Source organism: Amia ocellicauda, chromosome 19 (genome assembly GCF_036373705.1).
Source record: "Amia ocellicauda isolate fAmiCal2 chromosome 19, fAmiCal2.hap1, whole genome shotgun sequence".
NCBI classification, from domain to species: Eukaryota; Metazoa; Chordata; class Actinopteri; order Amiiformes; family Amiidae; genus Amia; species Amia ocellicauda.
Window position 1 is genome coordinate 24,349,220 of NC_089868.1, and position 21,397 is coordinate 24,370,616.

The 21,397-nt window shown below is 42.4% G+C and overlaps 1 protein-coding gene across 1 annotated transcript; it reads right to left on the reverse strand.

Moving 5' to 3' along the window:
- Positions 1-12,713: 12,713 nt before the first annotated feature.
- LOC136714426 (protein shisa-like-2A) lies at positions 12,714-20,686 on the reverse strand. Its single transcript, XM_066691929.1, has 3 exons — positions 20,106-20,686; positions 18,450-18,586; positions 12,714-13,958 (listed from the first exon to the last, which is right to left on the reverse strand). Exons 1-3 carry the CDS (start codon positions 20,285-20,287, stop codon positions 13,774-13,776), a joined length of 504 nt encoding a protein of 167 aa, XP_066548026.1. The 5' UTR covers positions 20,288-20,686; the 3' UTR covers positions 12,714-13,773.
- Between the last annotated feature and the right edge of the window lie 711 nt (positions 20,687-21,397).

Sequence of the window (21,397 nt, forward strand, 5' to 3'; positions counted from 1 at the left end):
ACAATTTTCTCTTGATCGTGACCTGTATTGAGAGTAGGTTCGCAATAATTCATCTTGGGATGATATTCATTACCTCTTGTCAGCCTCAGCAGGGGGAGGGGTCACACGGCAAAGAAAGGCAGCATGATGCTGGAAGATTACAGAGCTAGGACACAGCCGAGAGTAGATAAGGGCCCGGGATGGATGCCTAATGAGTGACCGGGGCTTGATCCGACTCAAAGGTGAGGTCAGGGTACATGGTGTTCCCGACAGGATCCAATACAGGTTCCTGCCTCACAGTGCCCATGACCTCTGTCTGTATAAACCCAGGTATAGATTGGAGAAAATATTCAACCATTAAACACACATTGCATATCAACTACTGGTTGACGCATGAAGAACAGAAGAACAGAAGAAAGTGTACAATCGTGCTCGTCTGGTGTCCATTAATAACTCAGTGATCAAGGATCCTATCCAGTCTGTTTTTGAATGTTCCCAAATTGTCTCTTCAGCCACATCGCTGGGGAGTTTGTTCAGATTGTGACGCCTCTGTGTGAAGAAGTGTCTCCTGTTTTCTGACTTGAATGCCTTGAAGCCCAATTTCCATTTGTGTCCCCGGGTGCGAGTGTCCCTGCTGATCTGGAAAAGCTCCTCTGGTTTGATGGGGTCAATGCCTTATTAATGTGGTCAGGGTTGTTGATGGTATTTCAGCTTGTAAAATACTAAACGTACTGTAAACCCCATGGATATAAACTAAAGTGCAGAAGGCAGCCATCTTAATTAAAGCTTAATGCAGGTATCTATATTTTCATCATTTGGCAATCTAAATTGATTAACAATACATCTCAAGGGGAGACCAACAGGCTCTACAAAAGCTGAACACTTCGAGACAGAACAAGTTGCATTACACTGAAATAAATCAATTGCTGAATTGAGTGTTAAAAATGTTGAAATTGATTTATTATTAAAAGGATTTGTATGTCCTCGTGTGGGTGGGTTTTGCATATTGCTGACGGTTGCAGTACTTCTTCTGACTGAGCACTAAAGCACTTTACAGAAAGAGCAGCACCTCCAAGTCAATTGCAAACACTGCACATAACTGTTATTCTCTCTGTAATTATGCGCCCAATCAAATTGTGTTTGGGGTTATGTGTCTTTTTTATCATCAGTGCACAATCCCGGCTTTCAGAGACAGCTGACTGATAGGTGCATGTCAGTGGCTTGTCAAGGACTAATTGAAGGAGGAAAGACGTCAGCGCTGTGTCTTCAGTTCTGTATGTTGCTGCTTTGTTTGGACGATCAAATATCTGGGCAAAACAGCAACTGGAAATAAAACTGAAAGATCAGGGGATTATATTCAAGCTCCAATTCCAATCATGTACGAACTACCAAGGCTTTAAACAAAATGCAGTGTTGAGTGAATGTTCCACTTATGTCAAGATTATAACCCATAGCAGACAATGTATTATCTCGCTTTGGGGATATCTAGCTGTAGCTCACACTTTCTCAGCAGGAAGCAACACTCACATCATTTTAAAGGAACATAAAGATACAGATCTGTGCTTTCCAAATGAAGAAAAGACTCTCTCCTGCTTATTTCTGTATTAGAGAAAGCTCATAAAAACTGCTTTCACACACACAAATACTAATGCAGATTTAAAGTGCATTCACCTTTTTCCTGTGAAGTGCCCGAGTGGATTGGAACGGCACCCTTGATGTTGCTGGCTGATGCGATTCTTGTTTAATTTGTGTTTTAGTTGGAAAGTTGCCATACACCTCAGCCAGCACAAACAGTGAAGACCTTCCACTCAATTTACATCAGTGCATTTGACAGACACCTTCTTCTCATTTCCCAACCCATTCATTCGTTCTTCTTTGTTTGAAACACGCATTTTGTTCCCAGAGGTCGCCAAAGGAAAGTTAACAAAACGCAAAAAACAAACAAAGAAACAAACTTTCAATAAATAACACAGATGGATGTCAAAACAGGCCGCTATCATAGCATGAGCCTCCTGACCGTGGTGTCAGTGTAAATGAGATGCTTAGACAATGGTTTCTAAATGGTATAGACATCAAATATTTTATGCAGATTTTTTTTTACAATTGTATATTCAGCTTGGAAAAGCTGAAAAGCTTGGACACAAATGGAAATTGGGCTTCAAGGCATTCAAGACAGAAAACAGGAGACGCTTCTTCACACAGAGAGGCGTCACAATCTGAACAAACTCCCCAGCGATGTGGCTGAAGAGACAATTTGGGAACATTCAAAAACAGACTGGATAGGTTCCTTGATCACTTAGTTATTAATGGACACCAGACGAGCACGATGGGGTGAATGGGCTCCTCTCGATTGGACACTGTCTTATGTTCTCATGTTCTTCAGCTCAGCCTCACCCTGGACCCTAGAAGACTACAGGCTCATTAAGATATCATTCAAACTGAGTTGTCAATTAGGTAATTGTAATATAATGACTTACTTAGTCAAGAGTAACATGGTATATAACCATTGACCGGAGAAACCTGTGAACACTGAAGAATTGAGACCAGCAATGGGTCCACCCATGTCCAAAACCCTCACTGAAGATCCTTTAATTGAATGTGACTTAATTTGGTATTCAAATCCAGAATGGAACTGAACTGAACTAAATGGTCTCCAGGTCTGAAGCAGGTTGGCAGCTGTTAAAGACCATTATTGCGCCCAATTCTTCACTCTCACCAGAGAAATAGGGTTGGAATCAGGCGAATAGCTTGAGGACAAAATGTTCACTTGCTGCCTAATATATCCCACCCACTGACAGGTGCCATGATAACGAGATGATCAGTGTTATTCACTTCACCTGTCAGTGGTCATAATGTTATGGCTGATCGGTGTGTATATATATATATATATATATATATATATATATATATATATAGTAGTGTGTCAAGTTTATTGAAGGTCATTTTGTAGGTATCCACAGATAATCTCATAATTATGCATTGTTTTTCTTTGAATTCCTTTCACAGATACCCCAGGAGTCCTGATTTGAAATCATGTTAACCACTGTTAAACACAATGTGACATTCAGCATCAGCCTCAGGCAAACCTGGTCAGCTTCCCTCATTTCTCAGATGTCCCTCCCTCGACATCTGAGAAACGTTTAGCAGGTGGAATTCAGCAGAATCCACCTGAAAGAAATCATTCTTTTCTTCCGACTGCTGTGTGTTTCTTTTATCACCATTCATTAATCTAATTAAAACAGACCACTAAACTCTGTATGGCTTCAAAGACAAAGAATAGTGCAATTGTTTTTGTTGGCTGTGTGCAATGTCTTACATGTCCCTTCATCTTAAAAGCATTCTGTCACACAGAACAATTTCTAAAATTAAATTTGTTTTCTACAAATTGAAATGAATATCAGATTTTAGAATATCAAGCATCAATCTGCTGGACATCTGCATCTGTTCTTTGTAACGAACACAAAGTCACGGCCCGCCCACTCAACACACAAATTAAATAAATACGTGAATGCTTTCGGGTGAATACAGCAGAACAGAGGTCTAGGTTTGTGAGGACTGCTCCTTATCTACTCCCCTTCATCGCCTTCCTCCTCAACTCCTCACTCCTCTCTGGCTGTTTCCCCTCTGCATTTAAACAAGCTGCTGTCATCCCACTGCTCAAGAAACCAACCCTTGACACCACCTCTCCTCAGAACTACCACCCTGTGTCCCTACTCCCCTTCCTCTCAAAGACTCCTCTCGAGCGGGCGGTCCACCGTCAGCTCTCTGCATTTCTTTCCCAGCACTCACTCCTTGATCCTCTGCAATCTGGCTTCCGCACAGCTCACTCCACTGAGACAGCTCTCCTGGCAGTCACTGACTCCCTCTGCTGTGCTCAGACGGCCTCCCTCTCCTCAGTCCTCATCCTCCTTGATCTCTCCGCAGCATTTGACACCGTCAATCACTCCATCCTCCTCTCCTGCCTTACTGACCTTGGAATCTCTGGGACTGCTCTCATCTGGTTCTCCTCCTACCTCAATGACTGGACCTACCAAGTGACATGGCAAGGTTCCTCATCCGCCCCCAACCTCCCCTCACAGGCGTACCTCAAGGCTCCGTCCTGGGCCCGCTCCTGTTCTCTCTCTACACTCGCTCCCTGGGCCCCCTCATCGCATCCCATGGTTTCTCCTACCACTTCTACGCTGATGATGCCCAGATCTTCCTGTCTGTTCCCTCCTCTGACCCTCTCATCCCCTCTTGCTTTTCTTCCTGTTTGTCTGGTATCTCCGCCTGGATGCACTCGCACCACCTCAAGCTCAACCTCTCCAAATTGGATCTCCTGTTTTTCCCCCACTCTTCCCCACCTTCTGCTGATCTCTCTATTTCAATCCTCTCTCTCTCCTTCTTCTTCAGCTAAGAACCTAGGAGTCACCCTCGATCCTGTGCTCTCCTACACCCAGCACATCACCACGCTGACACGCATCTGCAGATTCTTCCTGAGCAACATACGCTGGATCCGTCCCTTCCTCACCGACTACTTGACTCAGCTGCTCGTCCAGTCCCTGGTCCTCTCCCGCCTGGACTACTGCAACTCCCTCCTGGCCGGCCTGCCTGCATCCACTACCCGCCGCTCCAGCTCATCCAGAACTCTGCGGCTCGTCTGGTATTCTCTCTGCCACGATTCGCACACGCTACTCCACTGCCTCCCGATACCGACACGCATTCAGTTCAAGACATTGACCCTCACCTACCGCTGTGTTGACCACACTGCACCAAGTTACCTTCAGACCCTCGTCTCTCCATACATCCCCTCCAGACCACTGCGCTCCTCCAGCGCCAGAAGACTAACTCTGCCTCCTCTCCACTCTCCTTCCTCCAGAGCCGCTCCTTCACATCCCTGGCCCCTAAGTATTGGAACGACCTGCCCATCGAAGTCAAAACGGCAGAGTCCTTGATCTCCTTCCGGCGCTTACTCAAGACGCATCTTTTCATACAGATGACTTGTAATTTAGTCATTTACTCTCCTGTAAGCTTGCACTTTACAACATTTTATCATACTATTTGCCTTGCGTTACTAGTACTCGTATTGTTTATTTTGATTTCCCCTATGCTCCCTTTCCCTTGGCCCTTGACTGTGACCTAACATCTTGTCTGCACTCGGCTTTTACAATCCAGGATGTAAGACCTCATATACACTTGTGTAAATTGGAATTTGTAAAATGTATTTTGCTTTGAATTGCACTGTATTATGTAAATTGGAATTTGTAATATGTTTTATGCCTTGTACTGCACTGTATTTTTGCTCTTTGTATTGCACTTACATTTTGCAAGTCGCCCTGGATAAGGGCATCTGCTAAGAAATAAATAATAATAATAATTACAGAACCTCTCCAGAATAAAGGTCTCACCCAGGTATTCATAAACATGTAACTCATCAGAGACTGGCAATGTTGTTTGGGAATGGAATGACAAACTCATTTAACCAGATGATATATAAATAGTTATTATAATATTTTCTACTCAAGTGGGGAAGTGGGCTGAATTCCCCTGAAGAACACATGCAAAGCGATCGGTAAAGAACCACACAGAGAAAAGCACTTTCCCCTTTTGTTGTTCAGTAGGCAGAGTTTCGGGTCGCGCATTTGCAAGTCAGATACACTGTATGTGTGTATGAATAACAATATAATTAGTCTATTAAACTATTAAAAAAATAAACACTTCACTACTACATTTGAGACCCATTAATATAAGTATTGCTGCCACTTTTAAGAAACGATTCTGCCTTCCCGAGGGGATTACATCACCACACAATGGATATTTTATGGTAATTAATGCAGTTGCTTCTGGGGGTTGGCAGTCAACAAAGTTTAAAACCATTATTTCAATTTACTGGAAGGGAAAGCAGAGAGAGAGAGAGAGAGAGAGAGAGAGAGAGAGAGAGAGAGAGAGAGGGAAGCAGGTCAAAAGGCGTTACAGAGAAGAAGTTTTGTATTCTCTCCCTTCATGGTCTTTTTTAACAGCACCACACAGAAAATATGACTTTAAGGCTCACTCTGTTACAAACATGTCAGGTAGCCTATTTTTACTTCACTCTCGTTCATGCCATTTTCCAGGAGATGATACGTCTCCTACCTCTTTGCCCATCCTCTAGCAATCTTTTACCACAATGGATCTTGATTGGGAAACTTCTAGAACAGACCATTGTGTAACTGTTGCTCCGAATGAGGTATGAGTGAAGACTAAACATTTCCTTTCCCACGATCCGAACCTTATCTTTTGAGCACATACAAAAATTGGGACCAACATTTACACTCCTACCAAGTGCTAGACTGTGAACTGTCGACCTATATCACTGTTCGTCTTCACCACTGTAAAACTCACTGCTTGTGTCTCAGTTTCCCATTCATTCTCAAGCCCTGTCGCCTCAACACATTCTCAGATTCTGCAGCAGTTTTGAAGAATATACATATGAAAATGTTTGAAGAGGAACATTTATAACCTGCCTATATTGCCTTTTCCAATCATCAGACAACAATTGAACTGTGCACCTGCTTATCAAAGCCTGAACAGGCTGCTCATTTACAATAGAAACTCAACAAATTACACACAAAATATGCATGATTACTGTCTACAAAATACATTTTTGTATCCAAATGACACCTTTTAAATTGAGGGAGAGAAATGCGTAGCCCAAAAGAAGCTTTTATTTCTCAGTTGAGTGCTGCTCACTGGCAGGTGAAATCACTAGGATTTACTTTATCGTTTAAAACAAGAAACATCCATTGACCAAACCAAAAAAGAAACAAGTGCATTTTATGCTTGGAATATAATTGAGCTTAGTCCATATCTGTGTCACTCAGGTCCAGCTTTGAGTTATATTTCTCATACACCTTTGCCAGAATTTCACTGAACTGTGTCGTTGTTTATATCAAAGCCCCCTGCTTTGCCTCGGATCACTTTCCTTTCTTAAAAAGAAATCTAGTAATTTCCAATCAAATATATCTTAAGCGGTTTTCTTTAAAAAAGGATGATCTTATAGTGAGAATGGGAATCCACAGTTTAGGAGACATTGTGTACATACCAGAAACCCTGAGGATAGCTGATGCTGAAGGCTGCCGGGCTGCTTAAAACCGAATCCTCAAACCCAGTGGTGGCTGGTGGGTTTATGAACTGGTGGGGCACGAAAAGACCTATGAACACGTGTAACATAATGTATATTTGCACCCCAGTCGATCCATTTCCCGAAAAAACATTTAACAAATTTAAAGGGTGAAGATGATGTCACGGAACACAGTACTGATATTCAGTTTTCCAGTCAATAATCGTGAGAATGCATATTGAAATAAATAAATAAATGAATAAATAAATAAATAAATAAGAAAATACACAATCAATTGTAAATGATGTGCCGAGGAGCCTTGTGTATATATACAAGAATACATTATGGTAGATTTAAAGTACATTGTACTTAATAAAGCTGCAATTCTATAAACAACAATTATATCACAACCCATATAACATAACAATGCCAATATGAATATAGTATAGAATACAAATACACGTGTCAAAAACAAATATGTCCACGATTGTAACACAAACACATGCTTCCCTGTCTTTTCTATAGTTAATACTGTAGCTATGATAATTTATTCAAAATAACACTCACCAATAGCTGACTGTGAGTGCGCTGTAAGTCCTCTGCACACTGGACACTGACGCAATCTAACCGCTCATTCTGCACTGTTCTGGATGTGCCTTCAATACGATGTGTCCCTGGTCTCTCTGACAAGTGTTTTAAGTCCTTGTAGCCAGAGTTTGTCCACATGGTCTCTCCCCCGAATCAAAATATAAGGAAAACCAAAAAGTGATTTTCCAATAACGCTTGTGGTTTCTTTGAACCATTCTATAATCTCATTTAGAGATATCTCTAAATCAGGGGTTCACAAAGTGCATCCCTGGGGCCAAATGCAGCCCTCGAGGATGTTTGGTGCGGCCCCCCCAAGGCCAACTTTCAACCATTCCTTTTCTGAACCTTTATTTTTACATTTTCAGAAAAAAATCTGTTACAAATCACACACGTAATTCGGAGGAAAATAATAAAACAAAAATCAAAGTTATTAACAGTTCCCTAACAGAAATGTATAGAAAATAAAAAGGTATGATTTGGGACATATTTTGTTTTGCTCCGGTGGTTTATTTTCTGTTGTGGCCCCCCATCCCATGCAACCTCCGGAAATTGGCCCTCTATCACCAGACACTGGGAACCCCTGATATAAAGGATCATTTGGCTTGCCATACTGGCCCCACCACCTAAACTCACGATTGCTCGCCCGCCCACTTCAGTATGACCTTGATGGCTTGCCATAGATGTGACGTTACTGGTCTGTTTACTTCCTGTTATTAGTGCCATAGTGAACTGTGCATCATTATCCACGAAACCTACAGTAATATTTATGAAATTTATAAAGTTTGCAATGTAAAAGCACGTTGTTTAATTTATTTATTTGTACTTTTTTTCTAAGTGGGGCCTGTCCCCACTGGCCCCTAATGACGGGTCTCCGCTGCTCAAACCAGAAGTGAAGTCAGAGTGCTCTTGCCGAGACAACAACTGGAAAACCCAGTTAGAGTAATGATGCTTCTCCTGTTTTAAACCCAGTTATAGTAATGATACTTCTCCTGTTTTAAACCTAGTTAGAGTAATGATACTTCTGTTTTTCTGCGGTTTCCTTTGAAGCCTTTTCAGTTTGCTAGGTTTGGTTTTGTTCCTTTGAAGTTGCTTGATCTCTTGAAACACACAAAATTGGGCAATTCTGCAAAGAGAAGGTAACCTAGCTATAGTTTTACAAAGTCATGTGATTAATAAAAGAGAATACAATTAAATTAAAGGGACTACCGAGTGTATTACATGCCCTTGAAAGCGTTAGTATACTGTCCTCTTATGGGAACCTAAAGGTACATTACATACGTTCAACTGTGCATTGGGTGCATTGCATTTCATTCATTTTCTTGCAGCGATTTCCGATGATATTGCCTGTGTGAAGGTGGATGTCAGCTTTTTAAAGAGTTAACCTTTTATGGGACAGACTCAAAGAAAAGCTCCTCTTTCATTGGAGGACAAGTGATATGGTTTAACTCTCCAAAAGTGATTTAAATTGCTTTCCACCCTCGTCTGCCTTCACGTGCCTGTTAATCCAGGCCTGTCAAGTGCGGCGCGAGGCTTTGTGTGACAGAAACAGTGGGTGGCATCCTCGCGCTGAGTCAGGCTTTTTCAGAAAAGTCAAAACGCATTTCTCAGTCTGTCAGCAGCGTGCCGGACGAGAAGAAAGGCGAGAGTCTGTACATGTATCAAAGAAAAACTTAACATAAGATAATGCGGGGTATCGGACTATCACGGTGGGCTCGGCCGCCGTTTGATCACCGAGAGCTGTCACTTCACTATCTGTGGAGGCAAAGCTTCACAAGCAGGCACTGTCAATTGTCAATTGTCCTCAGAGGCACTTACATCTCTGTTTATACACTTGTATTTGCTCTTTAAATAATAAGTGTCTGTTTCATTTTCCACCCACTGACTCTCCCGTGTGCTTCATACGATACGTTACGCCAAAACCTCCTTCGGAACATCCTGTGTGGATGGGCATGTTTTACACGCAATGGATTTTGAGTGAGGTGTTTGCATGTGTTTGATGTGCTGTGAAGAAGACAAGACTCTCCAGTACCATTGCGTCACTGAATAGTAATAATTTCTTGCTGAAGGCTGATGGTGTATTGTGTATCCTCCTAAACTACTGCAAAAAGGAAATGAATAGAACAGAATAGCCCTCTAAATCGTGATAGCCCTGCTGTTAATAGCTGTGAAAGGTAGTCCTCACTGTTCTCTGCGGGGATGGTTTGCCTGTTGACTGATGTCCTCTCTGACTTTCACAATGCGCCGTACGTTCACATCCATTCCTTCATGATCTACAAAGGTGTAAGGTTGTTTAAACTAGGGGTGACCGTGAGGATCTTGCCCTCCTACTTCAATGGAATTGCCCTCCCTGCGATCTGTGTAGACAAAGGGGTTGAGGTTTGATCTGTGGCTATGGAGGATGAACGGGTATCTCCTTGAACACAGGCAGTGGTTCAACGTCAGATTGATGGGCTTCAGAGTAAAGATGTGGAGGGGGCGTTTGAGACGATTGAAAGCGTTTAGAGAAGTAGTGTCCCAGCAGCAAGAGACATAGCCCAGACTTATGAACGTGACTGCTGAAACTAAGGTGAAAATGGTCTGGTTTTCCTTGGGTCACTCTGTGCCCCCCAGTATTAAAATCTGACACCCCTGATTTAGACCAACGTCATTCAGGCCCTGAGAACATGAAAAGAACATAAGACAGTGTCCAGTCGAGAGGAGCCCATTTGCCCCATCGTGCTCGTTTGGTGTCCATTAATAACTAAGTGATCAAGGATCCTATCCAGTCTGTTTTTGAATGTTCCTAAATTGTCTCTTCAGCCACATCGCTGGGGAGTTTGTTCAGATTGTGACGCCTCTCTGTGTGAAGAAGTGTCTCCTGTTTTCTGTCTCGAATGCCTTGAAGCCCAGTTTCGATTTGTGTCCCCGGGTGCGTGTGTCCCTGCTGATCTGGAAAAGCTCCTCTGGTTTGATGTGGTCGATGCCTTTAATGATTTTGAAGACTTGGATCAAGTCCCCACGTAGTCTCCTCTGTTCCAGGGTGAGAAGGTTCAGTTCTCTGAAGTTAGTGACTGTCAGAATATGCTTCTGACTTTAGTGTGGAGAACTCAGCTATGAGATCTTGTCTTCTTTTGTATCTTTCCGTGAACCTGATTGATGTGATCTCCTACCGAGGTGCCGCTAAGAAAAGGCTTTCATTCAAACTTTGAAAACTCCAAGTCTATTTTCTCCCTCCTATTCAACTGCAGATTACTCTCAATTACTGCAGCCACCCCCCCTCCAGGTACATAAAGGCCTGATTTGAGAATTGTTAGTGAATCAGTGCGATTCTATGGCGTTGTTTCAGGCACAGCTCCAATCAAAAACACTTGTCCTGAGATGATTAGCATTGTCTTATGTGAGAGACTTTACCTCAGTCCAAGGACACAGAACATTCTTTCAATCGCAGTAATTTAAAATTACATGCAGTAAGTACAAGTATACCTTGATATAGAAAGCAGATGTGTTTGAACTTTTTTGTCTTGTCTATGATTAAAGCACACATATATACTTTATGTATATATGTAATTTATGTGTATGTGTATTTATACATGTGTGTGTTGTGTGTATTTATATAGTAGATATATGGATGGATAAAGTTCACGTTAGAGAGGTTAATAAATGAATCCCCACACAGACACATGGCAGCTGCATTTTGAGATGATTATCGGTGTAAATTGCTTCTGGAAAAATACATGTTTTTCTCAGCTGTACTATACATTTATGGATGTTTATAATGTATATTTGTATGTGTGTGTATATATATATATATATCATGAATCATGACCAAATGACAAAACAGGTGGACTGGCCTCCTAAAATCCTATTGTAAGCATTTTCAGTGACACGCATCTCACCTTACCCTTACTCTCATTATTATTTATTGATATTACTATTATAATTATTGTTTCACAGTCGAAACATGTATTAATCATCTCCTATCTACGAAGCAAAAGAAAGACCAGTGTTAAACTCTGTTGGTTTGCCCGTCCCGCAGCCAGCAGGAATGCATGGCCTGTTTCCATCAGCGTTTCTTTGATGCCTACATTAAAGGGATGCAGTGCAGTTGCTGCCCCAGGTGAGTCTGCGGCCTCCAGGGGGCGCCGAGAGGCTCTGGTGCTGTTACAAAATATTCCGCTTTGAATGTTGTCTCACAAAATGGATCAAAGAATGGCTTCCTTTCTTGATTCAGGAATGGAATTATATATATATATATTATTGAAATGGCAATGAGTCAGACACATTGCAGGAAGAGCAGATCGAAACTATCAAATGGATCCCAAAAGATGAGAAGACCTTGAAGATGACCACATGAAAGAGGAGAATATGAAATAACAGGCTTTGCAGGTGTGACACAGAAGAGGGAAAATATAAACTGAAGTAAGCTGGGGAGGCCCTCATCCAGTAGTGAATCAATATAGGTTGAAGATGATGAAGATGAAGAAGAAAAGTTATGCATGTTTTGGACTCATAAGAACCTCACCAATACCTTACAATCTGATAAATATTACAGCCTGTCTGAGAACAGCAATACCTTACAGGCCTGAATATGTTTTTCTTTCTGTTCTGTTTTTTTTTTAAGAAGGCTGGAGCAGGTTTGGATGCAGGGCATGCTCTGCGGTGCCGCGGTCTTCAAATCCCCTGGTCTGATCAATGATTTTGTTTAATACCGAGGAATTAAACTTTACAATTCCTTCAGCCAGCTTGAGGCGACGAGGGAGTTGTAATATCTGTAAGTTATAAACTCTGGACGACTAGTGCTTCCCCACACGACGATGCAGAATGAGTTAGACACGGAGGCCTAATCACTTTCAAAGAAATTCATTTTCCATTCTGTCAACTTCCAACTTTGCAAAATCCCATTATTCTCCATAACCATTACAGGGCACTGCCACAGACATCGACAGACAGACAGACAGGATGTGCTGAATATGTTTCGAAAAGGAGACAGACAGACCTTGGTCATTTAAAATACATACAACAGGAACCTTAATCCAAGTAGGAAATGCATAACCATGGGCAGACATACAGACACGCACACACATATAAATCTCGGCATTAAATCGACAGCTTCTCCCCTTTTTATCAGTCACATGCTTATTTCAAAAAGAGGTTCGATTATTTGAGCGTGATTTTATACAGCCGGATCTGCTAACAAATAAACCTCGGTTATTAGCAATCCCACAGCCGTTGAGAGATGAACGAGAGCTCGGCAATAAGGGCTGTGACTGTGCGTTGATATGATTGTGCCCTCCTTTCTCTCTCCCCAGGGACTGTGGTCCTTCTCAACTCCTCAAAAACCTTTAATACCATTTGCTTAAAAAGGAAAACGGTCACTAACAGTGCTTGATTTGTGTTTTAAACTTTTTAAATCATCACAAAATACGCAGAAATATGCATGGGGGGAAAAAGCAGACACATTGATTTGTAAACATCAGGGGCTGCATCATTAGCAAGAGACTCACGCTGGTCTGGAGCATTTCAATACAAAGACACGAAGCTCAAAGCCTTCGCCTGCCTGCGCACCCATGTGTGTGTGCCAGCATTTCGGCGTTTGCCCGAGACGGTGAGGGAACAAGGGCACTTCAGTGTTGCTTTGGCAGGTGTTCTTGCAGACACAGTTTAATTGGCCATTTCATTAAGGGTTTCCATGTGAGAAATGATTACTCCTTAACCTCAGTCCAGTTCAACATTTTCAGAGACATTTTGTCTCATACCATTTACTACTTACACTTGAGGAAAAGGACTTGATTTCTGTAGTCCATATGAAAGGGAACCACAAAGCCTTCTCAGATCGCTACGCTGACACCGCGGTACAGAGCTGTTATTCTTTGGCTGAGTTTCCTTTCAGAGGACCGGCGGCTCAGCTTGGCGTTAGACCGCGGCTATGAGCACCGCTGCCTTGGACTTCACCGAGGAGACATAGCCCTTGAGGAATAAAGCGCGCTCCAGGAGGCTGGTCTTTAGAAGAGGACAGAAAATAAAACATCTGCAGTTCTCACAAGAAAGTAAGTACATCAATAAGTAGAGCTGTGGAAAGCAGGAGAAGGTTCAGAATGCCCACAGCAGGAAGATAAAACTAAATTAGAGTGAGAGAGTCCGTCAGTTCCTCAGGAGGGCCCCTCCACGTTGATGGTGGTCACTGTGGCCATGAAGCACCGCTGAAAGAGCCGGTCGGGTTCGGGGGGCTGGTTGTCGCAGTCCAGCTTGCGGCTCAGGAAGTTCTTGCGGAAGCCCTGGGGGCCCGTCGGGGCCGTGGAGTGACTGGGGCCCTCCAGAGCGCTGAGGTCCGCACCTGCAACACACGGGGACAGACAGCATTGTCAGTTACACAACAGCAGTGTTAGCTGAGCGGCCAACATGATGACAGTGAACACACAATTAGGACAAACTGAACGTCTGAGATACGGTGTGTTTCGTGCGTTTGTGTTGTGTTATTGTATGCGATGCACAAAGCCCTTATTTGTTCCAGTTACAAGATGCTCTGATCGTGCCGGTGCGTTCCTTGTGTGGTACGCAGTTGTCTGCATGTGCTTTAATGCTATATAACTATGATGTGGGAAGGGTTTGATAGTATACGGGTGGAGATATGAGGGAACTCAGTCTTTTATCAGAACGCCCGTAGTTCTTGAAAAGAATGAAAAAATCTAGAGCTCTTTTTATTCATTAAGAAATCGTAAAAACTAAAAAAAAAGACCCTGACATCAAAGCAATATAACTCAAGCCTGGATACACAGGAGTACAGAATACTTCATATTCTGCCAAGCACTGAGAGCTTTGAAAGTATTCAGAATTTATCATTTAATTCCTTCAATTCCAGGCATATTAAAATGAGTGTGACAAGAAAAAGAAAGTAATAGTATTTCAGCAGTTTACAACCCTGATTTGCAAACCAGTGTGAGGGGTAAATTGTTTACCCACCTGACTGAGGGAAAGACGGTCTGCCAGTGGGGTCGAACACTGCGGGGTTTATATGGACGGGGTATTAATATTTGACAGGGGAGAAAGTGAGTGACCCCAATCGGATAAATATGATAAATCTCAATAAACATTTCCACCAGGTGTCTATGGAAGCTGATGTTACAATCAATGAAATGTTTTAATGTATTTGGCTAAAATCTTTATTCTGATAAAGTCCACAACCATCTTTTATTAGACCAGTCCGTGGTTTTCTGGATTTTCTTGGCTACAGACAGCTTCTCTACTGCTACCAAGTTAATGAGATAACAGGAAGAATAACCAAACCCTGGCAGAAGAACTCATCCCCATACGTGCAATTATTCTTCTACAATAATATAATACAAATAATATTACTGGGACTCCTGGGAATCTCTGTATGACCTTCTAAAGCACTGTGTATCCGCTGGTACTGATGTGTATCACAGCGACACACAACCTTTAGCTGCAGCCTGGTGTGTAAACAGATGACAATTTACAAAGTCAAAGGACAAAGTCTGGTCTTCAGGGCTATATTTGGCATTCAGTTATTACATCGTTCAGTTCATCTTGTTTTTTTCAGACAAACGCAGACAACCCCTGGAATCTAACTACCTGCTGTGTTTAGGACCTAATTGAATTTGCAGCCTTAAAGACACATTCCAATAAACCTCTATTGATTTTTATAAACTCCACGCCGGGGAAGTTATCTGCTTCAGTTTATCACAGCGACTGGTCTTGCATCTCATAGCTTCGTTGGGGCACAACATGATATTCTAACAATACAGAATGTTCAATCAATTAGTACCGTACTCCACACTCGCTTGTAAACAGAGGCATCACAGTAGGAGTAACTATTCTACCGCAAACACAAAATGATACACTTAGTCCAGTCTCTTTAATACACTAATTCTCAATGATGCCTTCAACAATAACATCATAAATGAATAATCCCACTATAGTGCACTCAGTCTTCATTGCTCTGGATCAGAGTCCAAATCAGCATGTTTATCAATCTGAAACAACTCAATTAGGCCCATCAGAGAGGTCTGGAGGGAGGTGCGCTGTAGTGAGTGACACAGTCTGCTGAGGGCAATTACGGACACGTCAGTTCTGGTCAGGGCTGCTCAGAAGAAGCAGCAGGGTTCTGTATCTTGGAAGGAAAACCCCCCAAATATTGAATTTAGAAACTACAATTAATTATTTGTTTTTATAGATGGGGGGTTACTCTTTCAAGCGTTTATTCTTACAATGAAAGTCAATGTCAGTTCCTGTTGACATATCAAACACAGTAAAAACCACAGCACAGGTTTATTATAACAATTTATATTAATATAAGTACATGACCCATGCGCTAGTTAGAGCTCATCTGGATACTGTGGACAGTTCTGGGCTCCACACTTCAAGAAAGATATCGCTGCTCTAGAGGCAGTTCAGAGGAGAGCAACCAGACTTATTCCAGGTCTGAAGGGAAAGTCCTACTGAGAGACTGAGGAACTGAACCTTTTCATCCTTGAACAGAGGAGACTACGTGGGGACTTGATTCAAGTCTTCAAAATCATGAAGGGCATCGACCACATCAAACCAGAGGAGCTTTTCCAGATCAGCAGGGACACACGCACCCGGGGACACAAATGGAAATTGGGCTTCAAGGCATTCAAGACAGAAAACAGGAGACACTTCTTCACACAGAGAGGCGTCACAATCTGAACAAACTCCCCAGCGATGTGGCTGAAGAGACAATTTGGGAACATTCAAAAACAGACTGGATAGGATCCTTGATCACTTAGTTATTAATGGACACCAAACGAGCACGATGGGGCGAATGGCCTCCTCTCGATTGGACACTGTCTTATGTTCTTATGTTCTTCAGCTCAGCCTCACCCTGGACCCTAGAAGACTACAGGCTCATTAAGATATCATTCAAACTGAGTTGTCAATTAGGTAATTGAGACAATATGTAATATAATGGCTTACTTAGCCATTACTTAGCCGTTACTTAGAGTAACATGGTATATAACCATTGACCGGAGAAACTTGTGAACACTGAAGAATTGAGACCCTGCAAATCCAAACTGGAGGGAACAGGCTTTTTGTCAAGAGGCACATATTAATGGACACCAGACGAGCACGATGGGGCGAATGTTCTTATTACTGTACATTGAACTTTGAGCACTATAAAATTACGTTTTTTCATTTATGCATACAATCTATGAAACATGCGAGAGTAATGTCATCACAGAGGAAGGGTTGTGGCCTGGAAGCGGATGGTTTAACTTATATATCAGCTCAAGGTTAGAAGCAATTGCTGTTATGGATGATCAAACATACTATTATGTATGAGAGTAATAATGGTATTCATTGTTCGGACAAAATCACCATAAAATATCTGTAGAAATCCCTAGACCCTCGATTGTCCTCCTGATGCAAACTACCACTCTACGTCTGAACCGAGCTTTACTTCTCGCTCTGAAACCCAGCCTTGTTATAAACAGTCAATTCTATTCTACTCTACTCCCATTATCCTGTGCGTTGTGACCTCAGCACCGACATCCAGCCCAGTTCTGATCGGGTCCCATCGCAGAAGCTAGGCAGGGCTGGGCCTGGTTAATACGCGAATGGGAGACAATCTCAGGTCCATCAGGGAGCTGCTGGACAGGGTGACACTGCAGCCTAGAGCTGTGTATCGACAGCAGCTTGACTAAATCCTTAAATCCTAATTTCTCGGTCCAATCAGCTGTGAAACTGAGGGACTCACCTGAAATAACCTGTCAGCTCCACCCGCCTGCATCACAGAGACTGGGAATAAACACCAGCCCTTATAGACCACAAGCACGAGAGAGTGTCCAGCTGAGTTTCCAACGCTACTATACACAGATTGCATGTACTGTATAATTTCTTTTTAACCTGGAACATATTAGCAGTATGTTAAGTGTGTGAAAACTTAAATGGCTTAAAATCGTTATTAACAACAACAACAAAATCATATAATTCTTGCATAAAAACCTTAGCAAATGGATAATGAAGAGCAGGATTTGATATTATACCTCCATAAATTGCCATTTGTGTTTCCCGAGGGAAGGCTTTACCATTATCACTAATTGTACTTTTTATTTTCAAAACCCAGACTTCAGTGATCAATTTGCTAATTACAATGCAGTTTAGCTGCATGACTTGTGGGGAGCATTATAGCATTATAGTTTTGATGAGCTGTTTCACACTTGCAGACCTCTGGTCCAGGAAACGCAGGAGTCAAGCAAGTGTGTAAAAGCAATTATTCCTAGTGTTAAAAATTGAAGCGTCAGGCCAAGAACTGTCATGTTTTGAAAAGGATTAAATATATAATTAATATGTGCTGTTAGAATCCACTTATAGCTTTAACATTTTCAAGGTTGTGTTTTTTATTTGCTAAATGGTCTTTCAAAGGCGCGGGCTTCATCAACCACTAAGAGTTTCTGGAAACATAAAAAGGTTTGTTTCACTGGTAAAAGGTAACCACCATACTGGATATTTCTTACATTACTGTGCCACAGATTTGTGTCCAACGCAATAACGATTTACAAATAAAGATTCCACAGTGGTGGGAAGAAAATCAAGTGAATGCTTTTATTACAAAAGTTATTTCTTACCCTTGTTACCTTTTTATCATCATCATAATAATGGTAAGCATTCCCAAAGAGATGCAGCGTGAGAAACTGTTGCTTATAAATACACGAGCAGCATACACTCACCAAGACATATTCGGTTTTGTACAAACACATGAATCAATGTGTGCATATATGGTTTCGTTGGGCTCATAGTCCCAGGCAGTGGCCCCTGTGTCTCGTGTTGCGGGCCCCCGTGTCCTCACCTGGAGCTCGCAGGGGAAGTCCATTGTCCAGCCGGCTGGGCTTGGTGGCAATGAAGAGGTAGCAAAGGACGCACACAGTGATGATGAACGCCAGCAAGACCACAGCTGCGATGGACAGGCCCACCAGAGCCCCGACACTGCGGACAGAGGACACAGGCATCAGGGAAACCGGGGGAAGGCCTTCAGTGTTGCTCTTCACTCAGAATGAGATCCCTCCTCGCCCAGCTGGCCAGGACGCTGACCCTTGATTACTCGACAGTGAATAAAGTCACAGAATCACAACAACTTCATTTAATCGCTGCATTGGATTGTCCCAGCCAATCAAAGACTTGAGGCTGGTTTCGCGTGTGTTGTTATTATATGTACAAGACTAGCACTCAGGTGTGTGTATGAAACCATTCATTGACCTTTCTCTCTTTTGTCAACTCAGTTGATGATGGGAGCTGGCCCTTGAATTCATTTAGTACAGAGTGGGCAGTTTGCTTAGAGTTTACACAAAGGGAAAATGCAGACCCATAACTATAAAATATCAGTTTGCTGAGTCATTTGAACCATAGCCAAATAATAATAATAAAAACTAAACTAAACCTGCTGACAAACAATCCTGCAAAGTTGGTTGCCACCGTGGGACCTTTGGGGATCTTTCAAGGTCAATTTGTTCTCTAGTGCAGATGTTTTATCTGCTAGAAAAATCTAGTTTCCTTGAAATGGCAAAGATAGAAGCAAAAACCTTATTCAGTGAAAACAAATCCGTCCAATGCCTTATTATCTCTTCATCTACTGAAACGTGTGTGGAGTAAAAACAACAGGATCAACACCTTTGCAATAAACTCACAGACAGACTTGATGGTGTCCTTTCGTGTAATAATATCTCCAATTATCATTTTCAATAACAACCGTAAATGTTGATGACTATTATAATGTATGTATCTATTAATGTTCACAATGAATTAGATGCATTTCCTGAACTAAATTATAGATACATTATTTATTGACTCGGTCATTCCCCACGCAATATAAAGTAATAGGTAAATTGGAGTTGAAAATCCTAATTAAACAATTAAAAAACGAAAACAATTATAAAATGGAAAGTATATCTGCACACGTATTGAATACAAATACTATACGGGTCTATGAACTACTTCATGTTTTAAACTGAAAACTGAAAAGATACAGTACTGTTGCGCGTTATTATCCTGAGTTATTGTATTTCATTAGCGTTGAAACTAAACCAAACTAGCCAAATCCAAATGATCGCGCAGTCCTAGCAAAGATGCATGCACATGTTCAATTATCTCCCAGGTAATGACACAAATGCTGTGGCATCGTCGCAATATACTGTTGTGTTCATGTTGTCACAACGTTGTCAGACCGTTGCTTTGTCGCCAACTATTCTACAACCTCGCAGCGACGTTGATAAATACAAGGTATCTTGCGCAAAGTGGGTTATGTTGGCGAAAGCAGGACAGGCTGCTAATGAAACCTGTTTTTCCTCAATGTTTCCATTATCCTCGATTAAGACAACGCATGCACGGCAGCAATTGATACATTATCCATTTGTAGACACAAAAAGACGCGCAATACCGACACACACATGCTGGCCGTCGTCACTGCGCACATAGCAGAGCTGCACATGAACTTTCATCCATTGCTTACCTCAGCCACCACATGTACGCATATTCATAGGGGAAGAAGCTGTTGGGGTCATCGCAGCAGTACTTGATATCGTTGAAGCCACAGCAGTAGACAGCCCCGGCGTCGGCCCCCGGGGTCGGACAGGTGAAGCCGCTGACCAGCCGGTCCTCCGCGCTGCGGTAGCCGCTGCACTGTGCGCTCATCCCGGCTCGCAATCCCTCCCACAATCCCAGCACAAGAAGAGTAAAACCGGCAAGTCACACCCGCCGAAGTTTCAACTGTTTTCATTGCGCTGGAGCTCCCCGGGGCTGGTTATAAACGACTGCATGATGACAACATCGATATAAGTTTAATTAAAGAGAAGGCAAATGATAGTGTGGCACATTAATCCACAGAGCACAGAGATGACAGGCACTCTTGTTTCTTCTAGGAAAGTATGGTGGCAGGGGTAATATCCACACAGGATCTGTGTCTGTCTGTGGAAGGTGTGCGTGGTTTGAAAGGCACGACAGGACTAATGTGAACAGGTTTCAAGTGCTCTGATTTATTCTCTCTCTCTCTCTCTCTCTCTCTCTCTCTCTCTGAGAGGTACAATATCCAGCCAATCCCTTACCGGAGTTATGGATATCGTATGAAGGTATATACAGCTCTGGATACATATACGTTATATGTGTGTGTAAAATATAAGGGGGGGGGGGACTACAGTGGCCGTTGCTCTCCCATCCCCATTAATCAGGGAACTGGAGGAGAGCCCGACCCGAATGGAAGTGGGCCGGTATGAGGGCTCAGTTTATTGGGGTACCCGCGCCAGTGACGTGGGCTCGGCCGACAGTGTTAGTAGCAGGGAGTCCCAAACCCTGTCCTGCTGTTTTTTTTTTCCAACTGAGATAATTGCTTAATTGAATCCTTAATTGAACAAACAACGCAATATAAGGCTTACTTGTGTAATTAAGAGCTCGGTTGGAACAAAAACAGCATCCTTGGTTTATAGGGAAATGAACCGTGTTGTTTGGTGCAGATAAAAGAGCATCTAGCCATTTTTGTTATTTTGTTGCTGTATTCTGTAGTGCTACACATCAGCCTCGGCGCAACATTGGTGTCAGAGCCGCGATCAGCCCTAGTCATGCGCAGACTGCACTGTGGGGCGGGAGACCAGGGTGGGGAACCCCCCTCAGGTATCAATATTTATTAATGTATGATTCCTGAATGACCTGTGGATTTCTTCCTCTCCAAGTATCATACCTATTTTTTTCCTATTTATCCTGTAAGAAACACTACATTCATTTCTTCTGATTTGCTCTTGTATGAATATA